General features: G+C 35.7%; 1 protein-coding gene across 1 annotated transcript in view; it reads left to right on the top strand.

Moving 5' to 3' along the window:
• CACNA1A (calcium voltage-gated channel subunit alpha1 A) overlaps positions 1 to 12,588 on the top strand; it is a 361,279-nt gene that overhangs the window by 288,401 nt on the left and 60,290 nt on the right. Inside the window, exons 31-33 of the mRNA XM_087955556.1 lie at positions 2,893 to 3,057; positions 3,790 to 3,900; positions 6,278 to 6,361. Of these exons, the coding sequence (XP_087811682.1) occupies positions 2,893 to 3,057; positions 3,790 to 3,900; positions 6,278 to 6,361 (360 nt within the window). The remainder of the gene's footprint in view (positions 1 to 2,892; positions 3,058 to 3,789; positions 3,901 to 6,277; positions 6,362 to 12,588) is intronic.

The following is a 12,588-nucleotide window of genomic DNA, read 5'->3' as shown; positions in this document are numbered from 1 at the left end:
AATGGTGCATTGTTCCCAGATGCAATATAGAGCTGTTCAAGGTTCACTGCCGATGCCACAACCATTGTTAACCATCATATCTTCATGATATATCTGACATTTCTAGCCTAACACAGAGGCTGCTGAAATATATTCAGGTGGTTAGAGTTGTTTTTTTCTTCAAACATAAATCTTCCTAAATGATAAGTGATTCTTCCATGATACTAGGGATATTGAGATCTGCCCAGTTCCTATTGACCATTTTAGGCTGCTGTTGGCTTGTGCATACCCTCTGATCATGTTGCATTGCCCTCCATGGGCATTTTGGTTCAGGCTGCAGGACTGAATTGGTTTTTACAAATAGCAACACGCTTACTTTTCAGACTAGAAGGAGAAGAGAGAAATGCTATTTTTAAACCTACCACATGTACTCAAGACCACAAGATTTAACATCTACTCTGAAAAATGGTAACAGATGAAAAGGGAACAATTTTAGTTCTTTTGCTGTCTTGCCTATCACCTTCCCCCACCTCCTTCCTATGATTTTTTTTCCATCCTTGGACTGGCACAGTATATTTTTATGCCATCACTACCAAACAGGGAGATTTTGGTCTCATCACTCCAAATGACACTGTCTCATTGTTACTCTGTCCAGGTAACATGGGTTTTAGCTTAGTTTAGTCTTTTCAACCTTTGTTTGAGAGATAAAAGTGGCTTTTTTCGTGGAATTCTAGATTTTAGGCCAAATTCCTGCAGTCTGCACTGGACAATCCTTGCACTCAACTTCACATTGCATTGTGCCATTTCCTCTTGTATACACCCAGATGATTTTCTTCTACCACATAGGCACAGTCTCTTAATTCTTCTATCATCACTTGCTGTTGTGCACCTTTTCCTGCCTTTACCAATGTGGTTTTGTAGTGACTGAGTCTCCTTATACCTCTTCAAAAACTTAGAAATGCCACCTTTGGTTAAGTTTTCACCAATTTTTCTTCTAATTTCTTTATAACTGTAGCCTTGTTCACTTAATAATACTATTTTACATCGCTTTCTGGGCAACTAATCAATTCTTTGCACCATTACTTTAATTTTATTACATTTTACAAGCTTACTAAATGAAAGAACACCAAAAAAAATCCAACCAACTTGATAGCAATCACATAACACACTGACAAGTGTCCTCCTCTCAGCTTCAATACATGACATCAATAACTGAATCCTACTGTGATCTGATTGGCTCATTGCCAAAACAAGATGATACCTGATTGGCTCTCTAAACACTCATGCTCATTGGCTACCATCAGATGAAGGAAAGCCACCTGATATCAACCTAAGCAAGTTGTGCTTTTTCTGGTTATTTGGCTATAACTTTTCATACAATGCAGATTATTGAAGAACCTTGTTGCATTACATTCTTGATTAAATTCTCTTTCCATTGATACATAATTTTATGGTACTACTCCAAAACAAAGTAGTGTTATTAGCCATCAAACCTCAAAAATATATTTTTCCCTTGGGGAGCGGGGGTCTGTTTGTGGCCTAATAGTATGAATAGAAGAGATGACTCCACCAAGCCGCACTAAAAGCCTCCAATACAGGAAACACAATGTTGCCAGCCAATCAAAAAATGCTACAAAACAGACAGAAGATATTAGAAACACGAATCAAGCAGAACACAGCAAACTCCAAGACCAATAAACACAGACCAAGACTCCCAACCAATCAGGATGAAGAAAAAAAACCATTCTAACATAGCAGTAGGCTAGCACCAAATTTAAAACAGAAATGGCTGTGAAGCCTGACTCACAGACGAACACAATACACAAGCCTGATGATGGCAGATGAGATTCTGCCGAAACATCGCTATAACTTTAAAAGCACAACTATAATGACGTGGGAAAATACCTGAACAAAGCTGAATATAAATACCCGCGAAAACTTAAAAAAACAGAACATGGCAAACTAGGAGAAAAATATGCTAATTATACAAACCTTATAGGTTAGATTTGGTTAAGTCGAAGCAAAAAGTGAAATTTAATTTTCTGTTTTTCTTTCTCTTTTTTGGTGCATATATGAAATAGAAAATGTAATTGATTATATAAAGGACATGAGAAAATAGAAAATATTATAAATTAGAAGGGATTATATTGGAATGTAAAGTATTCATATGCTTAAAAGTAGGGGAATGAAAACTTATTAAAATTATATAGGTAAACTTTGGCTAAACGGAAATGAAGAAAAAATATGAAATTGTTAAATGAATATCTCTGGAATAAATATAAGATATATTGTAGATTGGGGGATATACCATGTAGATCCTAAATATATTAGTTTTATTTTATTTTTACTCTTTTTTGATTGTCTACTATATATTGGTCTTGAGAAAGTTAATGATGATAATAATGTATAATGTAAAATAAATAGGTGGCAAGCTGAAAATGGAAATAACAGGGGATAAAGAATTTAAAATATATGCGAAGATGAAATGATCTTGATATTGAACTGATGAATTGAAATATGAAATGGAAACTTATTCAAGGATTAGAATAATGGATGATGACTTGATGTGATGTTAAACAAGAAAGTTGAAAATATAATTATGACTATGCATAAATGTTGTAATCTGGAACCACGTTGCTCACGTGAAGAGATGTGTAAAAAAATAAAAATAAAAAACTTTTTATTAAAAAAATGATTTTAAGACAACAATATGAGGGAGGCAGTGGGGGGGAATACAAACTAAATCATTAATACAATTTGGCAATAAGATTAGGCAATGTATTTGTAGCTGCACCAAAGTTTTCAGTGTAGCATACATCCTGGGACTTCTTTCCTTAGCATTTTTTTTTTTTTTTGCTTGAAGGAGACTTAATACTGTAGATTCCTGACTCTTGTTTCTTCCTTTTTTCACAGCGAGCTTGCATTGATTTTGCTATCAGTGCCAAGCCACTAACCCGACACATGCCTCAAAACAAGCAAAGTTTTCAATACCGTATGTGGCAGTTTGTCGTTTCCCCTCCTTTTGAATACACCATTATGGCCATGATTGCCCTGAACACCATTGTCTTAATGATGAAAGTAAGTAGATATTGCTATGAATTGGTACTATCTACACTGAATCAGTAGTGGGATTCAAAAATTTTTACTGCTGGTTCTATGGGCATGGCTTTGTGGGCATGGCAGGGGAAGAATACTGTAAAATCTCCATTCCCACCCCACTCCAGGGGAAAGATATTGTAAAATCTCCAATCCTTCCCCACTCCTGGGGGAAGGTTACTGCAAAATCCCATTCTCTCCCCACCCCACTAAACTGATTTCCAGTTCCGTTCTCCTGTGCAGGGCAACCAAAGAAGACCCAGCCAATCAGCTAGGACTCGGGAGGCAGGGAATAGATGAGGGTGGGGCCAGTCGGAGGTAGTATTTGCCAGTTCTCTGAACTACTCAAAATTTCCGTTACCAGTTCTCCAGAACTGGTCAGAACCTGCTGAATACCACCTCTACACTGAATATATATCATATGTATCTTGACTTGTCCATATATCATATACTGTATATACACACACAAACAGATGTGCACACGCACACACACACACACCCCTATATAATTATTTGAGCTCTGGTTAATCTCACCCTATTGATCTCCCCTTAATTCTGCTGACTAATTCCTGAACTATGGACTAACCTGAGTCTTCATTGTATAAACCTTACTTTGGGTCCTAGACTTTTAGATCATTGTTCAGATCACACTAATTTAATTAATGATTGTGCTGTCTTTCTCTCTTGTCTCTCCCTCATACCCCCCTTCAATAGTTCTACAATGCAACAAGTCTTTATGATAATTTATTAAGGATGTTCAACATTGTCTTCACTGCCCTGTTCTCCTTGGAATGTATTCTGAAAATCATTGCCTTTGGAGTGCTGGTAAGTATCACTCTGGCTAGAATATACAAATTCCACTGTAAAATATAAGCAGCATTCCGCTACCATACAATAGGAAAAAATACATTACACCTTTTTTAAGGTAACTATTTAAGGCATCTATCCCACTATAGGTTCTCTAGATTCTCAGGCATTGTCTTCTATATCAGGGGTCGCCAACCTTTTGGACCTCAGGAACCACCAAACTCATAATTTTAAATCCCGCGGACCAGAGACCCTGGGAAAATCCCCAAAAAAGTCTGCAGGAAAATTCCCCATCCCGTTTTCCTACCGATTGATCATTCTTTATTTGAGATCGCAGGATACCGTCTCCAGCTCGGGTGGGATGGAGAGAGACTTTTGGCTTCATGCAAGGAAAGCAACAGAAGTAGCAGAAGTCTTTCTTTCTCTCCCCCAAACTCCACTAGAAATGAGTCTTTGTGAGACTTGTCATGCTGACGCAGCCTTTTGGAGCAGGATGCCTTGCAGGGTCCCAAAGACTCATTTCTGGCGGAGTTTGGGGGAGAGAAAGAAAGACTTCTGCTGCTTTCCTTGCGTGCAGCCAAAAGCAGAAGAAGAAAAAGGCAGAAAGAAGCAGCCCAGTGGCCAGCCGAAGCACGGGGACCGAGTGGGGCAAGTTTCCCCCCCTGCCCTTTCCTCCCTCCCCTCACTACCTCATGTTGTTCGCAATGCAAACCTTGTGTTCCTGCCCAGCCTGGATTAATTGCTTTGGGGGTGCTTTTGGGGTGCCATTTCTCTGCAGACCACCAAAATTTTCTCGTGGACCACCAGTAGTTCCTGACCCACTGGTTGGCAACCACTGTTCTATATAATGCTACAAGAATGTCAGGAATTGGCCATTGAAGGTCATTGGAATAATCTGTAATTTACTAGGGGTATAGAAAAACAGACTAATGATTGGCTTCCCTTAGTGTAGTTCTAATTATATACACTTCATATATCCAAGTTAATGTTCTAGCTTTTAAGCTTTTAATTACAATTAACACTTTTAATTTAAAATAAAAAATATGTTTAAAATTATCAGCTGTAATATAAGATTTATTTGATAGAAGTAGCTCCATATCTCAAAAATAGTTATTACTAATTGATTTCTAGACAACTCCTCAGAAATAATAGTCACCTGAACACTGAAAACATCCCACGCAAATGTTAATTGTTTGTTAGCCTATTCTTGATGAAGGTGTTGATCCTTCCACTTGAGCAAAAGCTAAAAAAAAACCCAAAGTACGTGTTTTCAATGTTGAGTCCATGGTAAAGATCTTGGCTTTCAATTGGAAAAAAATATATCTGGACAAACCTTGACCTCATTAGTGTCTGTGAATATTTAAAAGGAAAATAAAATCACCATAATTTTATAGGAACAAAAATCTGTTACAATCAATATTGTGAGAATTGCCCAAGGGAAATAAGATTCCACAAGACCAACCTACCTTTAAAGAAACAAAAATACATGCTTAGAGCACAAAGTATTCCTTGCTGCATAAGGGTCAATGTGTAATAACTAAACCTTTGATCTTTCCCCACTCTTTACCTTCTTGATTGCCAGCTCTTCAGGCAATTGATGCTTCTAAATTAATAGTATCTTAAGCAATGATAATTCATAGTATTACATTTTTAATGGTTAGAAAATGACCTTCCTATTCCTCACTGCTATGTTTTATGTATCTATTGAGGTTATTCTCCCCTGTAAAATTACTTGGTTTAAGATCTTACTCATCCTAACATCTTTCTATTTGCTTTTCCAATGAGCTAAATTTTACTTATCAACAGTTTTGCCATTACTTAGTCAGACTTTAGATACCTTTAAGCATTTTTTTCTTTAATGGAATGCCCAGGTTCAATCATATTATTAAGCTCATGTGTGTTGCATTTATTTTATAGCCGTTTATGTGACTGTCCTATAGATAAATGTAGTGGAATTAAGGAAAGTTGTACATAGTTTCTGGTTGCTTGCAAGACAGGAATATGTATCTTGGCTTCACTGGGTTGCTTCAGGTGCTCACTCAGCACATTTTGTAAGCAAGCTTTCCCCTACTCTCATATGCTGAGTCAAACTTATGACCAATAGGTAGATACCATAGGTTTCTGAGTATGTGACCTGAGTATGTGACACAGCCACTACTTCAGAAAAAAAGGATGTATACAAATAATCCTTGGTAATGGAAGTTCCCTTGTAATTTGAATAGTAAGAATTGGAGTATACTAAAAAAATAACCCAGAGCTTATTAGGGGAGAAGGTAACTAGAGTGGAAATTCCTCTGTTCTTGTTATTGTTGCTTCTGTCGTGACTAAATGTTGTCACCTGTTTGCTGCTGTGTGGCTGTTCCTTTTCGTCCTTTGTTTTGTTCTTTCTTTATAGAATTATTTCCGTGATGCCTGGAATATCTTTGATTTTGTCACAGTTCTGGGTAGCATCACAGACATCTTAGTGACAGAGTTTGGGGTAAGTTCAAAACTGGTGAGCATGACATTCTGGGGGAGGGAGGCATTTTGCAAGGAGTGGGGAATAAAAATTGACACACAAGAAATTCACCATATTAAACTGAGATCATAACAGGAGAGAAATCAGAAAAATCCAAATAGGAGATAGTACAAGGATAATTTTGTGAGACTTATTTATTCACCTGTTAATAGTTTCCCCTCCTCCAAAACAAATTTAAGATGTCAACAATTAATTCCACATTTTTAGTTCTTCATTAAAAGGTTAATATATAGGTAGGCCCTAATATTTCTGACCTTTAGGAGTACTCATTTTATTAAAGACCTTTATTTTGGCATAAAATCAGAAGAGCTCAAACAAGACAATTTACATTGGAATAAAGATGGCAATGTCCCTCTAGAAAGGTGCTTATACCAATCTTAATCTGACTCTTAATGTGGTTATTATTAATTGTTAAGTCCTTTTAATATGCAATTTGCGATCAATTGAAATCAAAGAGCAAATTAGGGTTAGGATTAATTTGCACTTTCCAAAAGAGATATATACATATTGAGGAGCAATTAGCATATAAGTTTGTCAAGTAGGACAACCTAACAGACCAGACCAGAACTATTAGTGTAGTGCAAGAAGTTAATTTCCTAAGAATGCAAAATACTCAATAGATGAAGGTGATTAATGCAACCTTCATTAATAGGACTGTTTTGGTATTGCTTTATTAGATACTTATATCAGATGTGTTTGGGTAATTCCGTTAATCCAAGGTATAGAGGTACAGATATCCAAATCTTCCTATAACTGTTTCTTTGAAATCAGCAGGAGTAAGAATCTTTCTCATTTCCCTATTCAATATCCAGCCATTTCTATGTTCACCCCATGGAAAAACAAAAGGGAAAGTATTCATATCTGTTCTTTTCCTGAGCTAGGCTATGTTATTATTTCAATCAAGATGAAACTTCTCCCTCACAATTTCTTCCCCATGCTGTTTCACGATCAAACAACTTCTCTTAATAGTTTTGAAGTGAAGAAAAAGATGCTGGAAAAATCAATAACAGATCTTTTTCTGTGTGTTTACAAGGTTTGGGCAAGGAGGGATATTGGATTATAAATTCTGGGACAGTACATTATTGCCTTTGCCAAATCCAGAGCATATTCTACTATCATAGTGGGGGAGATTATGTGAATTCCTACACATCGGAGGGATATACTAACAAAGCCCTGGACTAGTCACAGTTTTAGGATGAACAGACTCACCTTGCTTTTCAAGTATTAAAATGCACGCTTCCAACATGGGCTAGTAATCAGCATCATATTTATATTATCTGCAGAGAAACTGAGGAATTGGGTTCTGAATAACTTACAAAATATAGAGCACAACAAAGATGAGGCTCAGGGTTAGGAAAATAGAATGACAAATTGAAAACTTTGTGTATATGGTTAACTACTTCCCTTTCATTAAACTGTGTGTGTGTGAAAGCATACACATACCTGAGCATTTATAGAGTAGTTTGGTGGGTTTTATTTTGTTCATGATTCTATAAATAAAGAATGTGCCCAGATCAGCAGGGGTGAGGAAACAGCTATACTAATAGGATTTTTCAAAAATAAGTGTAATCTAGATTTTGCAATTTGATATCATTCATTTCTTTAGAATTGAAAGGTTTATTTAAACACACTTTGCAAAAGAAGGAAGAGATTACAGATGGAAGCACTGCTTTAGTTAATCTATGAATTCAGAATGCTGTAAGTAATTGCAGAAATTGTTGTTGGTCTTGAAAAGGTTATCAAAGCCAAATCAAACTCCCAAGGAATTATAAATTTATAAAAATGTATTTCTCTAAACACTTTTAATAACATTTTGTAAAATTCATTTTCTCGTAGAGTTAGTGCTGGACATCAGTTGTCTTCAAATTTTGATGACACTCTGACCTTTCTAGAAATTTAGCTGACTTTTACAAAGTAAAATTCAAACAAATTTACCCTATTACACTGCACACTATTCCGCCTAAAGACATAATAGTGAATGTAACTATACCTGAAAATAGTATTTATTTATTGATCATTTCTGGCCAAAAATGCTTTCAAAGCAGCATATTTGAAAGTATCAAAATGAGAACCGAATGATTTCCTAACAAAGGTAGTTCCAAAGCATATTGACCTCTGTTAAGGTGTACTTTGTATCGCCTCCAAGTGAAATTGCAATAGTAAATTTAGAACTGATGTTTTCACCAAAAAGGCAGGATCATATATTCTCTTGGTTTAATAAAGCTGGCCAAGGCATTTTTGACTGAACTAGAATATGGAATGCTATCCAGACCAATAGTGAGGATGCATATTAATCACAGCTGGTTATTTTGTTAAATGGACTTGAAGGTTCTGTTGGTATATTCCCCTACATTAAAGGAAAATGTTCTAGTAAATTAATTTGCTTACAATCTGATAGTTTTTCATGAAATCTCAGGTCAGATGCCTGAGGGAACCTTCTCATGTTGCCAGGCCCCTGATTTGTGATCAGAAACAGAGATTCTGAAGAGAATAAAGAACAATAAAAGGACAATTTGTACCAAAGTTCTAAATAACAATCTGGCTGCAATATTCTGTGATGGACATAGTTTCCAAAATATTTTCAAAGGCAGCTCATAAAACACATATTTTAATAAGCTGTATTAAACATTGAAATAAACATTCCAATCTGAATATTAATAATATGTGCGGAAACCATCAAAATTCTCTACCGCTGCTCACTCATGCAAGAGGAAAACTGAGTGTAGAAGCATTGACCTTCATTGTAAGAACCCCTGGCTTAAAATTGGCAGATACTTCACATGGAATGGTTAGATCAGAATCTATTGCATACTAGGATATAGTATCTTTGGATATAAAAATACATTTCCTTTCTATGCTCATGGCAGCTTTAATCTGGAATTTCCTTCCACCATTTCCATAATTTAAAGGACACCTTGCCTTGTATTTCCAAAGTCAGGCTTGGTGACAATATAATTATCAAATATAGCTACAGTAACTGTCATCCACATAATGATGACAAACCAACCCAAATATCTGAGCCATGCGTAAGCCATTACATAAAGGCTATTGAGTAAAACATTGTGATATAGATTACTGGCCATATGGTTAAAGAGAAAGTAGTTTATAGTAGCATCATATAAAGTCTATGTACTGTATGTCTGGAACTAAAGAGTATTGCTAAATCTTGTCCCAGTCAGCTAACTCAGAGGTGTGCTGTGTTCTGTCTTTCTGATCTTTTGAAAGATCTCCCAGAAATGTTCCCCCTCTGGTTTGTACCATAGGTCAACCACAAGAACAATGATTTTTATTTATCCTAGATCAAAACAGGTAAGACTTTTTGGTAGAACTGTGGTGATTGGGTAATTTGAGTCACTTAACTTTTAGCTCAGCTTAGGCTCCAAAGGAAATGCTGCAAAATTATTTTTGCAACATTTCCTTTGAAGCTTTGGTAAATTCTTGCCTAATTCCAGCTCCTGGGGTGTTCTTACCTTTCCTCTTGCAAAGGAGCAGAGATACCTTCCCACCATCTTTTATAATCCAGAGGTTCTCAGAAGGAGACTTTTTCACAGCACAATGACCAGTTGGGGTTATTTTTGTTGCCTTTGTTTCCTTTCATTTCTGTGCAATTGTATTATATAGGTCATCTTTGCTTTCCCAGACATCAAACAGCATTTCCTCCAGTTGATGACAGGAAGATCCCTAATCTATATGTGTTCCTTCTATGTGCATGTGCTTGCCTTTTATAATTGCCTTTCACACTTATGATGAAGTGGATAGAGACCAATTAAAAGCTTACACTATGATAATTTTTTTTAAAAGATGCCTATCCCTTAGATACTTATCTAAGTATTTAGATAAATCAGATTTGGAGAGTGGGCTGTTCTTCCCTGCATAAGATAGGAATGTTAACAAGTTTGCTGTATGCCAAATGGACATCTGTCTAAAACAAAGTCTATATACAAATTCCTTATTTGTTTGATTCTTTCTTTACCAGATTTACTTGCTGCTCCAATCAAAGCCTCTGGATGGCTTTAAATGTTGTACTTACATGATATGTTAACTCTAATATCTGAGAAAGATCATAATAGTCATGGAGCCCAGGAACAAAGGTGCCTTAATGCAGCATTTAGAAGCAAAATGTGTGGCAAAACAAAGCCTCATATCTTCCTCATTCATCAATTTGTGTCCTGCTGAGACCCTCTGGAGTGAAACAGTTTATAAATCTAACACAAACATACATACCTTGCAAGGGTTAGTAATTGCAATTTGAGTTATTCTTGCTGCACTTAATGTGTCAAAGTCCAAGAAATGCAAATTCCACAATTCTGGAATCTGATGAAGTGTTGTTTAAGTTTCTGAATTTTATCTTAGGGGAGAAAATACAGTATGAGCTTCCAAGTGTATTTCACTAAAAGAGGCAGATATTCTAAGGAATTCAAGCAAGTTTGCTTAAGTGCCATGCAAGTTACACAGCACTTTAATTTAAACTAAACATTGATTGAATTAATTTTCTAAAGAACACTCTTGTAATTTAATGCAAATGTAACTAAAATTATTAAAATTATTTCTACGTGAAAAAATAATTTAATATACTAATATTCAGATGTGATTTATGATTTGGTTTGTCTGTTGGTGTCTGCATGTCAGTTACTTTCTAGAAGTAATTTTTTTAAATTATAGCCCATGGCCCCACTTTTCTCATGTCTTTACCCAATTAAGTCATCAGCTCAGTTGTTTTCAATGTAGTATTTTCCCCCTAAGCTGACATTCTACCATAGCTTCAAGGTGTATAAAATCAGATTTTGGCAGTATTAACTTGGAGATTAGGAAAAATGTGGTTGTGTGTGAGAGAATGAAACCAACAGTGGGATTGTTAGAAGAAATGAGTATGCCCTGTCCATTGTAATGTTCTTATTGAATAGTGACTGTAGCTATAATATAACCTGGAAACTCTTAAGGTTCATGAGCAGAGTGGACCATACTTTTCCTCAATAAACATGCATGACATTTACTCTGCCTGTCTTTCATTCCTTCTGCATGAAGGCCAATTTATGCTGATCTGGAAGTTTTAATATTTGTGTGACTCCCTTTATATACTGTCATACTATTCTTATGTCTTGTATAACAGCAAAAATCCTATTCCTCAGTGAATTAAAGATGGAAGAACTTGTTGCTTCTTGAAAATCACAGAGACACAATATGTAGCAAATAGATTCTTGAGAAGTAGTAAAGCTTGGCTACATAGAGATTTTCACCTGAAATACTAGATGTCTTATAATGTCTACCGTGTAACTTGCATGGCAACTCTTTTATCTTTGTTTGAAGTCGAAGTCAGATATATATTGAACATCCACATCACATATGTAGCGTCTTAGTCTTTTTTTGTGTGTACAGTTTTATTGGAAGTTTGTTTCTGTAATAATGGGCTCTGAAGCACCTGTTATAAAATTATATTTAGTCTTGGGATGTATATTCCATAGAAACCCAAAGGGACATACAATAATATCACATGATGAAGCAACGTTATAGAAGTCTTTTGATCTACTAGAATCAGCAGGATTGTCAACCATGATCATAATCACTGAAGCTACATTATATATTTCTTTTTATCTAATGCAGCAAAATCAGTTCCCATATGATTAATTTGTGAGCCAGCAAGGGTCCATAATGCATCAAATAAAGATATGATTCAAATATTAAACCATCTCAAGTGGATCTAAAACATAAGTTCTTGAACTTGACCTTCATATTCTTTGTATATTTACAGCTCTCAGTGGTTCTGGGTCAAGTTAAACAAGTAAAAATGCATCCTGGTAAACTCAGAGCTGTATATTCCTTTTTCTGCTTTGCCAGAAGCAAAACAAAAAATGTCTAGCTTATTTCTTCATTGGCTAACAGACACATTTTACATCCAGAGCATTATATATTTAATTGTCATTCTCCACTCCTCCCTCAAGTGGTCTCTTTCTCAGAACACTTGTCTTGTTTTTGTTTAGATATTCTAAACACGCATAACTTGAAGCCACAAGGTAAACCTACCTACTTGTATAAAAAAATATCAGAGCATTTGGTTGTGGATAATTTAATAAGATGCATACTTGTATTGAGGAGCTATCACTGATTTTCCAATTTGATTACTTGGGGGTTGGACGTTGACCCTCTTTTCTATTCCTTTCCTTTATTTTTTACTTCGGTCCAAGGACCTT

This window comes from Notechis scutatus, chromosome 2 (assembly GCF_049901735.1).
Source record: "Notechis scutatus isolate UNSWTSFEM ecotype Mainland chromosome 2, rNotScu1.2, whole genome shotgun sequence".
In the NCBI taxonomy this organism is placed as follows: Eukaryota; Metazoa; Chordata; class Lepidosauria; order Squamata; family Elapidae; genus Notechis; species Notechis scutatus.
The sequence above is the reverse complement of the archived record's forward strand: the minus strand, read 5'-3'. Positions and strand labels throughout refer to the sequence as shown.